The 13,397-nt window shown below is 37.1% G+C and overlaps 1 protein-coding gene across 1 annotated transcript; it reads right to left on the bottom strand.

Annotated features, from left to right (window-relative positions):
* Positions 1 to 10,941: 10,941 nt before the first annotated feature.
* Positions 10,942 to 12,237, bottom strand: LOC136043245 (putative ankyrin repeat protein RF_0381). The gene has a single exon (XM_065728177.1). The coding sequence runs from the start codon at positions 12,235 to 12,237 to the stop codon at positions 10,942 to 10,944; it is 1,296 nt and encodes a 431-aa protein (XP_065584249.1).
* Between the last annotated feature and the right edge of the window lie 1,160 nt (positions 12,238 to 13,397).

The raw sequence follows: 13,397 nt of genomic DNA, 5'->3' as shown, positions 1-13,397 counted from the left end.
ACATGAAGTGTTTGGGTCAGTGCGATGCTGGATGTACTCAGTGGAATGGCAAAAACGAGGTTTGCCACACGCACATATACTAATCTGGCTACATAAAAAAATTACTTCGAACGAAATTTGATGATGTGATTTCCGCTGAAATACCTGATAAAAATGTCGATAAGGGGTTACATGATATTATTGTTAAAAAATATGATACATGGACCTTGCGATGCACTGAACGAAAATTCACCATGCATGGCCAAAGGAAGGTGCACAAAGCAATATCCTCGACTTTTAGTACCCAAAACAATTACTAGCAATGATGGTTACCCACAATATAGAAGAAGATCTACTGAAGATGGCGGTAAAACAGCAATAATAAAGAAGCGTAACGGTACCACCATCGAAGTAGATAACCAGTGGGTTGTTCCATATTCCCCATTATTATCAAAAACATTTAATGCACACATAAACGTTGAATACTGTAACTCCGTAAAGGCAATCAAATACATATGTAAATACGTCAACAAAGGCAGTGACATGGCAGTTTTTGGCTTGCAGCCCGAAATCAAAGATTTCGATGAAATCGTAGAATATCAGGCTGGAAGATACAAAAGCAGTAATGAAGCTGTTTGGCGAATTCTTTCATTTCCGATACATGACCGTAGTCCAGCTGTTGTTCACTTAGTGGTACATTTACAGAATGGTCAACGTGTTTATTTCACAGAAACCAACGTGCAACAAAGAGTCCTGAATCCACCGGATACAACATTAACAGCTTTTTTTCGCTTTGCAAAAATGATTCTTTTGCAAAAAAACTGCTGTATACTGAAGTGCCTTCGTATTACACCTGGAATACTAAAAATAAAGTATTTGAACGTCGAAAACAGGGTAAGTCAGTCGACGGCCAACCTACCATCTTCAAAGATACCACGATAGGAAGACTCTACACCGTTCACCCCAATCAACATGAATGCTTCTTTCTACGCCTGCTTTTGGTGAATGTACCCGGTCCGACATCCTTTGAGTATTTAAGGACTGTAAATGGTACTATACATGACACTTACCGTAGTGCATGCCAAGCTCTGAATTTATTGGAGAATGACCAACACTGGGATAACTGCATCAATGACGCGTGCGAAACGTCAACCCCAAGTCAAATTCGTGCATTGTTTGGCATCATTTTAACAACTTGCTCTCCATCAGCTCCTACAGAGTTATGGGAAAAATATAAGTCAAAAATGTCCGAAGATATACCCCATCGAAAACAGTTAGAGACGTCAGATATGACTTTGATTTTACATCAGAAATTTATAACTACACTTTAGTTGTTATAGAAGATTTGTGCGTAAGTATGGCAAACAAACCTCTTCAGGATTTGGGAATGTCTTCACCTAACCGTATCGCTGCTGTTTCGACATGTGTAGAATTGGATCGTGAACAAAGTAACAGTACGAGTGATCTATTGACGTATGTACAAAATAACATTTCCAAGTTAACGTCGGAACAAAAAGACATTTATGATACGATAATGCATTGTGTCGATAACAACGTTGGAGAAATTTTCTTTTTGGATGCGCCAGGAGGTACTGGTAAAACGTTTGTGATAAAACTGATTCTGGCATCAATTCGATCAAAAAATGATATAGCGTTGGCAATTGCGTCGTCCGGAATAGCCGCAACATTGCTGCCTGGTGGAAGAACTGCTCATTCCGCTTTGAAATTGCCTCTGAATTTGCATTCTACAGAAACTCCCACGTGCAATATTTCCAAATCATCTGGGATGGGTAAAGTATTGCAGCAATGCAAACTTATTATTTGGGATGAGTGCACAATGGCACACAAAAAATCGCTCGAGGCTCTGGATCAATGCTTGAAAGATTTGCGAGGGAAGTCGAAACCCTTTGGCAGCACCTTAATATTGCTTGCGGGAGATTTCAGGCAAACACTACCTATAATACCTAGATCAACTCCTGCAGACGAAATGAATGCTTGCCTGAAAAATTCTAATTTATGGGCACACGTAAAAACATTAAAATTAACTACAAATATGCGTGTCCGATTGCAAAACGATGACTCTGGTCAAACATTTTCAGATCAATTGCTGGCAATGGGAAACGGAAAGCTCCCAGTAGACTCAATTTCAGGACGTATACAACTACCTGCTGATTTCTGTAATTTAGTGACGTCCAAAAATGAATTGATTGAAAAAGTATTTCCGAATATTCTAAAAAATTATAAAAATGATAAATGGCTAAGTGAAAGAGCGATTCTCGTACCCAAAAATATAGACGTCCACGAAATCAACAATATTGTTTTGACCAAGATTCGAGACCAGGCAGTCCTTTACAAGTCAGTCGACACAGTTTTGGAACCAAATGAAGCGGTTAATTATCCATCTGAATTTTTAAATTCCATAGATCTTTCAGGGTTTCCACCACACGTGCTACAACTAAAAATAGGCGTACCAATAATACTTTTAAGAAATATAAACCCACCAAAGCTTTGCAATGGCACTTGACTTGCCGTAAAAAAAAACAATGGAAAACCTAATAGAGGCCACAATCTTGACAGGGCCTTTTGAGGGTGAGGCTGTTCTTATTCCTCGCATTCCCATGATTCCAACGGATCTGCCTTTTCAATTTAAAAGATTGCAATTCCCAATTCGATTAGCATTTGCAATCACCATTAACAAAGCTCAAGGTCAATCATTAGAAAAATGTGGTATAGATCTTTATACTGATTGTTTTTCCCATGGACAATTGTATGTTGCATGTTCGAGGGTCGGTAAACCTGACAATCTATTTATATGCAGCGACAATCGGACAGCGAAGAATGTTGTATATTCGCAAGTTTTACGCAGTTAATTTGTATTTTGGAACCAAATGAAGCGGTTAATTATCCATCTGAATTTTTAAATTCCATAGATCCTTCAGGGTTTCCACCACACGTGCTACAACTAAAAATAGGCGTACCAATAATACTTTTAAGAAATATCAACCCACCAAAGCTTTGCAATGGCACGCGACTTGCCGTAAAAAAAACAATGGAAAACCTAATAGAGGCCACAATCTTGACAGGGCCTTATGAGGGTGAGGCTGTTCTTATTCCTCGCATTCCCATGATTCCAACGGATCTGCTTTTTCAATTTAAAAGATTGCAATTCCCAATTCGATTAGCATTTGCAACCACCATCAACAAAGCTCAAGGGCAATCACTAGAAAAATGCGGTATAGATCTTAATACAGATGGCTTTACCAATGTACAATTGTATGTTGCATCTTTGAGGGTCGGTAAACCTGACAATCTATTTATACGCACAGACAATGGGACAGCGAAGACTGTTGTATATTCACAAGTTTTACGTAGTTAATTTGTATTGTATCTATATTTTTTTGTGGTGGATTTTTGGACATCCCTCGCAAATCTTTCAAGCATTGATCCAGAGCCTCGAGCGATTTTTTGTGTGCCATTGTGCACTCATCCCAAATAATAAGTTTGCATTGCTGCAATACTTTACCCATCCCAGATGATTTGGAAATATTGCACGTGGGAGTTTCTGTAGAATGCAAGTTCAGAGGCAATTTCAAAGCGGAATGAGCAGTTCTTCCACCAGGCAGCAATGTTGCGGCTATTCCGGACGACGCATTTGCCAACGCTATATCATTTTTTGATCGAATTGATGCCAGAATCAGTTTTATCACAAACGTTTTACCAGTACCTCCTGGCGCATCCAAAAAGAAAATTTCTCCGACGTTGTTATCGACACAATGCATTATCGTACCATAAATGTCTTTTTGTTCCGACGTTAACTTGGAAATGTTATTTTGTACATACGACAATAGATCACTCGTACTGTAACTTTGTTCACGATCCAGTTCTACACATGTCGAAACAGCAGCGATACGGTTAGGTGAAGGCATTCCCAAATCCTGAAGAGGTTTGTTTGCCATACTTACGCACAAATCTTCTATAACAACTAAAGTGTAGTTATAAATTTCTGATGTAAAATCAAAAGTCATATCTGACGTCTCTAACTGTTTTCGATGGAGTATATCTTCGGACATTTTTGACTTATATTTTTCCCATAACTCTGTAGGAGCTGATGGAGAGCAAGTTGTTAAAATGATGCCAAACAATGCACGAATTTGACTTGGGGTTGACGTTTCGCACGCGTCATTGATGCAGTTATCCCAGTGTTGGTCATTCTCCAATAAATTCAGAGCTTGGCATGCACTACGGTAAGTGTCATGTATAGTACCGTTTACAGTTCTCAAATACTCAACGGATGTCGGACCGGGTACATTCACCAAAAGCAGGCGTAGAAAGAAGCATTCATGTTGATTGGGGTGAACGGTGTAGAGTCTTCCTATCGTGGTATCTTTGAAGATGGTAGGTTGGCCGTCGACTGACTTACCCTGTTTTCGACGTTCAAATACTTTATTTTTAGTATTCCACGTGTAATACGAAGGCACTTTAGTATACAGCAGTTTTTTTGCAAAAGAATCATTTTTGCAAAGCGAAAAAAAAGCTGTTAATGTTGTATCCGGTGGATTCAGGACTCTTTGTTGCACGTTGGTTTCCGTGAAATAAACACGTTGACCATTCTGTAAATGTACCGCTAAGTGAACAACAGCTGGACTACGTTCATGTATCGGAAATGAAAGAATTCGCCAAACAGCTTCATTACTGCTTATGTATCTTCCAGCCTGATATTGTACGATTTCATCGAAATCTTTGATTTCGGGCTGCAAGCCAAAAACTGCCATGTCACTGCCTTTGTTGACGTATTTACATATGTATTTGATTGCCTTTACGGAGTTACAGTATTCAACGTTTATGTGTGCATTAAATGTTTTTGATAATAATGGGGAATATGGAACAACCCACTGGTTATCTACTTCGATGGTGGTACCGTTACGCTTCTTTATTATTGCTGTTTTACCGCCATCTTCAGTAGATCTTCTTCTATATTGTGGGTAACCATCATTGCCAGTAATTGTGTTTGATACTAAAAGTCGAGGATATTGCTTTGTGCACCTTCCTTTGGCCATGCATGGTGAATTTTCGTTCAGTGCACCGCAAGGTCCATGTATCATATTTTTTACAATAATATCATGTAACCCCTTATCGACATTTTTATCAGGTATTTCAGCGGAAATCACATCATCAATTTCGTTCGAAGTAATTTTTTTATGTAGCTAGATTAGTATATGTGCGTGTGGCAAACCTCGTTTTTGCACGGGCCGTAATGTCATGCCTATGAACCGCCGATTGTCCTTGAAGTAAAAGCTGCAGTATCTCGTCCCAAGATTGATTACATGTAAATGTAATAAATAAATCTGGACGACCATAGAGACGAACATACGCAATAGCATCTTGAGCATATTCATGCATATGACGGGGACTGCCAGCATATGACGAAGGTAAAATTGTTAATCTTCCAACGTTTGTGGTATTACCGTCATTTATAACTGCATCTCGCAAATGAATGTATTGTTCAGAGCGGAGCTTGGTCTGATTCAGGCGGATATATAGCAAACGTTCTGATTCAATTTTAGCATACATATCAACGACGAATTGGTGAAACAATTCACGGCATTTTAAAATATAATTTTCTTCATCCTGCCGAATCATTAGTCTATAGGAATAATAATGCATTGCACTGCATTTCTTATTCATTTCTTTGTTATTGGCTGGATTCATCAATTTAATATTAAAGTGATAGCCGTCGGCTCCATCCCAAAAAATGATAGGATATTGTAGGGCATCGTAGCATCGATGAGTTTCAGCAATTCTTAACAACTGAGCGTTTCGCTTATGAAGAATAATATCTCGAGGTAAAAACTGATCACCGACCATAACGATTGCCACTTCGTCGATAGTTGGAGCATTGTATCTACGCACATGTTGGCCAGGAGGCGTTTTTTCAGCGGAAATAACAATTTTATGCGTATCAGTAGGCATCAAATCGATGGCTGTTTTGAACAGACGCACTAAATTATTATTTTCGTGGAAAAGATGTTGCAATTGTGAAACGATCGTCCTTTCAACGTTCGGAGAAATTTCGCAACGTGCATTCAATTCAGAATTTCTATCACTGATGAAGTACAATTGTAAAAATTTATGATTCTCGCCTGAGAATGGTAGAAGGGACCCTGCTCTATGATAAATTTGCCCTTTTACTTTGAAAGTAGACATAAATTGATCTGGATTTTCGATTTGGGCTCCAAACGACGTCATTTGTTAACATGAGTTGTATTTTCTGATTTTTGACAAAAAACGCTTAGATTCTGACGTAGTTCCAGTAAGGAAAGTCTTCAATGGCTCTGGTGGTGCAGCCAATAGAGGAAGTTTAACTTTTCCTGAGGCGCAACACATTCCCATTGTTTCACCATTGAATTTCAAGGCCTTGCAATAGGGACAAATTTTAGACATTGTCCCGATTTGAACACATCTACTCAAGCTATAATCATCGACTGGGTTGTACCTGAATGCCAGGCGATAACTTTCAGGTTGCTCTGATTCCTCGGCACGATTTCTTTTCTTACTTTCTCTATCAGCAGCAAGCCTGATTTCTTGCTGTTCTTGTGATTCCTCGGCACGCTTTCTTTTCTTACTTTCTCTATCAGCAGCAAGCCTGATTTCTTGCTGTTCTTGTAATTCCTCGGCACGCCTTCTTTTTTCACTTTCTCTTTTAGCAGCAAGTCTGCTTCCGCGTTGCTCTGGTAGTTCCTCGGCACGCTTTCTGTTCTTTCTTTCTCTATCAGCCTCAAGCCTGTTTCCTTGCTGTTCTTTTGATTCCTCGGCACGCTTTCTGTTCTTTCTTTCTCTATCAACCTCAAGCCTGTTTCCTTGCTGTTCTTTTGATTCCTCGGCACGCCTTCTTTTTTCACTTTCTCTTTTAGCAGCAAGTCTGCTTTCGCGTTGCTCTGGTAGTTCCTCGGCACGCTTTCTTTTCTGACTTTCTCTATCAGCAGCAAGTTTTTTGGCATAGACTCTTTGAGCATCTTCATCGGCTTTTGCCATGGTAAGTTCATCAGTCATTGTAAACTTAAACATTAATAGATTTCTACGTGAACATATGTCTTAAATATCTTGAATGACGTCACCGTCAAAGCAAAAATGACGACAACTAATTTCATGACGTCAGTCAACACAGAAACATGACGTCACCTAATCCACAGACAGACAGACAGACAACTTATTTTTATATATATAGAAGATATATATATCCGATGAAGATGCTCAAAGAGTCTATGCCAAAAAACTTGCTGCTGATAGAGAAAGTCAGAAAAGAAAGCGTGCCGAGGAATCAAAAGAACAGCAAGGAAACAGGCTTGAGGCTAAAGAACGCAAAACCGCGCAGTTAGATGAAGATCCACCTGGACAGCGAGAGTCAAAACATATCAAAACTGAAAATGATAGCGATGATGATTGGGTTTGGGATCTTGACTTGGATAAGGTCATCAATGCCTACCAGATTTTAGTTAAAAAAACAAAGGTTCGGCGATATGTATTTCATAGTGAAGCTGAAAAATAAAGAAGAAAAAGAAAACTGAAAAAAGAAAAAAGGTAAAAAACTAAAAAAAACTAAAAAGACAAAACACTCAAAGAGAAATTACAGACCGGGACACAAATGACGACCGGGACAGAGGGAATATAAATAACAACCGGGACACTCAAGGAGAAATTACAGACTGGGATACCGGGACACAAATGACGACCGGGACACAGGCAATATAAATGACGACCAGGACACAGGTATTTAAGAATATCGTTCAAAGACAAATTTTTAATTGTAAGAATTTTTATATATATATATATATATATATATATATATATATATATATATATATATATATATATATATATATATATATATATATATATATATATATATATATATATATATATATATATATATATACTAGCTGTTGGGGTGGCGCTTCGCGCCACCCCAACACCTAGTTGGTGGGGGCGCTTCGCGCCCCCCCCAAGCCCCCCCGCGCGCGTAAGTCGTTACGCGCCATAATAGTTACGCGCCATTGTAGTTGTGTCCCTATGTCCCACCTGTGAATATAGATATATATATATATATATGGTTTTAACTACGTAAAACTTGCGAATATACAACATTCTTTGCTGTCCCATTGTCTTTGCATATAAATAGATTGTCAGGTTATCCCCCTGTTTCCCCCGGTGTCCCCGTTGTAGTTGTGTCCCTGTGTCCCGGTCGTCATTTATATTCCCTGTGTCCCGGGTCCCGGTCATCATTTGTATCCCGGTGTCCCGGTCTGTATATACATTCGTTTTTTAGTTTTGTTTTTCTCCTTTATTTTTTTCCTTTTTTTTTCTTTTTTAGCTTATTTAGATTTTTAGATTTTTTAGTTTTTTTTATTAGTTTTTAGTTTTTATTTCTTTTTAGTTTTTTTGTCCCGGTCGTCATTTATATCCCCCTGTTTCCCCCGGTGTCCCCGTTGTAGTTGTGTCCCTGTGTCCCGGTCGTTATTTATATTCCCTGTGTCCCGGTCGTCATTTGTATCCCGGTGTACCGGTCTGTATATACATTCGTTTTTTAGTTTTGTTTTTCTCCTTTATTTTTTTCCTTTTTTTTTCTTTTTTAGTTTATTTAGATTTTTAGATTTTTTTGTTTTTTTATTAGTTTTTAGTTTTTTTTTCTTTTTAGTTTTTTTGTAGTTTTTACCTTCTTTTTAGTTTTGTTAATTTTTTTTTTTACTTGTGTCCTGGTCGTCATTTATACTCCCTGTGTCCCGGTGCTTTGTTGATTGCTAATCGAACATTCCTTTTGTCCTGGTCGCTTTCTCTTTGAGTGTCGTCATTTATTTTTTTCTTTTTTAGTTCTTTTAGTTTTTACCTTTTTTAGTTTTTTTTTAGTTTTTAGTTTTTTTAGTTTTTTACCTTTTTTTAGTTTTTTTAGTTTTTTAGCTTTTTTATTTTTTTTATTAGTTTTTAGTTTTTTTGTAGTTTTTGCCTTTTTTTTTAGTTTTTTGTCCTGGTCGCTTTCTCTTTGAGTGTCGTCATTTATTAGTTTTTTCCTTTTTTTTTTTTGGTTTTTTATTGGTTTTTACCTTTATTTTAGCTTATTTTTCAGTTTTTTCCTTTTTTTTAGTTTTTTTTTATTTTTTATTTTTTTTAGTTTTTTACCTTTTTTTAGTTTTTTTAGTTTTTTTAGTTTTTTAGCTTTTTTACTTTTTTTATTAGTTTTTAGTTTTTTTTTGTAGTTTTTGCCTTTTTTTAGTTTTTTCAGTTTTTTTTTTAGTTTTTTATTGGTTTTTACCTTTATAGTTTTTTTAGTTTTTTAGCTTTTTTATTTTTTTTATTAGTTTTTAGTTTTTTTTGTAGTTTTTGCCTTTTTTTAGTTTTTTCAGTTTTGACGTCACCTAATCCAGTTTTTTCAGGTGACGTCACCTGACACATCCATCCACACATCCATCCACACATCCATCCACAGACAACTTATTTTTATATATATAGATATATATATATATATATATATATATACTAGCTGTTGGGGTGGGGCACTTCTAATGGAATATTCTGATTGCTAATGGAATATTCCCTGTGTCCCCTTCGTCATTTATATATCCCCTTTGTGCCCCCGGCGTCCCCGTCGTAGTTGTGTCCCTTTGTCCCGGTCGTCATTTATATTTCCTGTGTCCCGGTCGTCATTTGTGTCCCGGTGTCCTAGTCTGTAATTTCTCTTTGAGTGTCCCGGTCGTCATTTATATTCCCTGTGTCCCGGTGTCCCGCTCGTTATTTTTATCCCGGTGTCCCGGTCTGGAATTTCTCTTTGACAGTCCCGGTCGTCATTTATATTCCCTGTGTCCATTTATATTCCCTCTATCCCGGTGTCCCGGTCGTCATTTGTGTCCCGGTGTCCCGGTCTGTTATTTCTCTTTGACTGTCCCGGTCTGTAGTGTCATCTTATAATGACGTCATATACAAAGCCTTATATACTTATATCTTGCGAATATACAACATTCTTCACTGTCCCATTGTCTGTACATTTAAATAGATTGTCAGGTTTACCAACCTTTGAACATGCAACATATAATTGTCCATGGGAAAAAAAATCCGTATTCAGATCTATACCTCATTATTCTAATGATCGCCCTTGAACATTCCCTGTGTTCCGGTCGTCATTTATATATCCCCCTTTGCCCCCCCCGGCGTCCCCGTTTTAGTTGTGTACCTGTGTCCCGTTCGTTATTTATATTCCCTGTGTCCCGGTCGTTATTTGTGTCCTGGTGTCCCAGTCTGTAATTTCTCTTTGAGTGTCCCGGTCGTCATTTATATTCCCTGTGTCCCGGTCGTCATTTGTGTCCTGTTGTCCCGATCTGTAATTTCGTCAGTCGACAAACATGACGTCAGTCGACAAACAACTTCATGACGGAATAATGCTCAATCCTCGTAATGATGCCAGTCGAAAAACATGACGTCAGTCGACACACAAACATGACGTCAGTTGGCACACAAACATGACGTCAGTTGACAGACACACAAACAACTTATATACAAACAACTTATATCCATCATTGCTGGTAATTGTGTTAAGTACTAAAGTCGAGGCTATTGCTTTGTGCACTTTCCTTTGTCCATGCATTGTCAATTTTCATTAGGTTTCTTACCACAATTTCTATACATTAAGTTTCTTACCTCAATCATATTTCTTACCACGATTTCATGTAAGCCCTTATTGACATCATTATCATGAATTTCAGTGGAAGTCTGAGGTACATACTGAGGTTCATCCAAACTTTTAAAGCACGTAATCTGTCTTTGGTTTCAAGCACAACAATTTTCTCGTCCGCTTTGAGTATTTCCTTATTACAAATCATTCTAGACTTGAATTCCACCCCATAAAATGACGTAACAAGTCACTTGAAAACAGCTCCATATTTTTACGGTGAAATTGGCATCGTGATATATTCTTGCTTAAAAACATTTCCGTTCCTCCTCGTAAATTAAGTACTTTCTCAAACAATCTGGTATATTTAACTTAACGGTGTCACTTATTTTTGCATAATTTCCATTTTTCCAAATTACATCCCGGCAACTTGATTTAAGTGAGCCGTCATCCCTAGAGGTGATTTTACACATTATTCGATACCACATATTGATTTTTTGAAAATAAAGGTTTGAAGCAAAAACTTGCTTGAATATTTTCCTATATTTATCTTTGACATCTCCCACCTTTTTCGAAATACAAATTGCTTCATTTTTCAATAAATATTCTATTATCACTATGGCGATATTGGACAAGTGGTGAACCTTATGCAAGAGGATGTTATTCAAAGCTATCATCAAAGCTGTCTCGTTATTTGAAGTCAGACAATTTACATCAGCACCTTTTGAAATAAGTAGTTGGCAAATGTCAAAATTGCTATTCCTAGCAGCTATATGTAAAACTGATTCTTTCACCTGATCGTCGTAATGATAAGTATCAACATTCGGGTTTGCTCCGTTTTCTAACAGATAACTTGTCACAGTTATATCATTACGACGCACAGCTAAACATAAGGGTGTGTATTGCCACGAGTTTCTGGGATCTATAGTAGCACCATTTGAGACTAGTAGTTGACAAATCTTCAAATTGTAATTCCCTACAGCTACATGTAAGACTGATTCTCTCCCCGCATGGGATTCACTCTCTGCATTCGGGTTTGCTCCTTTGAATAACAGATAACTAATCACATCTATATGATTACCCGTCACAGCTAAATATAAGGGTGTACATTTCAACGAGTCTAAGGCATCTATAGTAGCACCTTTTGAAACAAGTAGTTGAGACATGTTTAAATAGCCATTCCTAGCAGCATAATGTAAAACTGTTTCGTTCCTGACAAAACCCAGTGCATTTGGGTTTGCTCCGTTTTTTAACAGATATGTAGTCAGGGCTAAATTATCAAAAAACACAGCCTCTGATAAGGCTGTTCTGCCCTCATTGTCTATGTCATCTATAGTAGCACCATATGAAACTAGTAGTTGACAAAGGTTCAAATTGCCATGAATAGAAGCTACTTTTAAGACTTTGTCTTTCGTCGAAAACCTACTCTGTCCATTCGGGTCTGCTCCATTTTTTAAAAGTATTCTAGCCTGATATATATCATTCGTATGCACAGCCCAACGTAATAAGTCTGTGTTCTGCCAACGTAATAAGTCTGTGTTCTGGAAGGATTTCTCCTTCCAAACAGACTTACTTCCAAACAGACTCCTTCCAAAACCAGTCATGGATAATGGATTATTTTTCTTCTTCTGCATAAAATTTTTTTTAAGCTTTCCCAGAAAGCTTTTTTGTTTTGTCTTAACAGCACTCACGGTGTAATTGTTTTGATTGTTGAGAAGAGTCTCTATTTTTTGTTCGTTAGGTTTTGAGTTATTATAAAACATTTTTACGTTGATAAACAAAAGTGTCGTATCAAGTAGCTTAAACATTGATATAAAACAAACTCACTTTTAAATTGTTAGGAATGAATAGGGTTTTATTTCATTAGGCAGAATATTTACTAAAACATCCTAAATATTTGTGCAGTTTACAAAATTTTGCAGTTTTTTTCCTTGCCTTCTACTTTATCATAATGTATATACTATAAAACATATGAAATCGGATAATATTGAAAGATAAGCCCCGGGGAATAGCCCATCGAATATGGCACTATGCACAAGGAAAACAACTAAAATTTTCAGGCATTTTTTATGTTTGAATTAAAATATTAAGATTTTTGCTCTGGCAACATAAATATATTTTCAATTTACATAATAGCTTAAGCGATACTGCACTGAACTTAAAACTTTTTATTGTTGTTTTAAAAAGATGTTGCTTATTCGTATGCGTCCGAGTACTAACAACTATTTCTAATCAGTTTCAAACTCCCGGTTTTCTTTATGAAGGTTTTGGAATTGTTGTAATCCCTTGTTAAAATTTATAGAAATATTTATGCAATTACCAGCTTTTTGCTTTTTGCAGAATTTAATGTCTTTTCATAAATTGCAGTCAATATCTGGTCATATTCTGGTTTACGATATCAAATTATCGAAGCAAGTCTAATTTGTAACAGCAATTTATACTAAGAATCAAGTTTTTGATTTTTGATTTTTTTTTATAAGGTTTTGGAATTGCTGTAATTCATTGTCAAAATATGTATATATATATCTATCTATATAAAAATAAGTTGTTTGTCTGTCTGTAGACTGACGTCATGTTTGTGTGTCGACTGACGTCATGTTTGTCGACTGACGTCATTATAAGGATTGAGCTGTATGTCGTCATGAAGTTGTTTGTCGTCTGACGTCATGTTTGTCGACTAACGAAACTACAGACCGGGACACCGGGACACAAATGACGTGTTACGTCTGTTATAACGTAATAGAGGCAACAATCTTGACAGGGC

This window comes from Artemia franciscana, unplaced genomic scaffold (assembly GCF_032884065.1).
Source record: "Artemia franciscana unplaced genomic scaffold, ASM3288406v1 Scaffold_3872, whole genome shotgun sequence".
Lineage (NCBI taxonomy): Eukaryota > Metazoa > Arthropoda > Branchiopoda > Anostraca > Artemiidae > Artemia > Artemia franciscana.
This window is presented reverse-complemented; position numbering and strand designations above follow the sequence as displayed.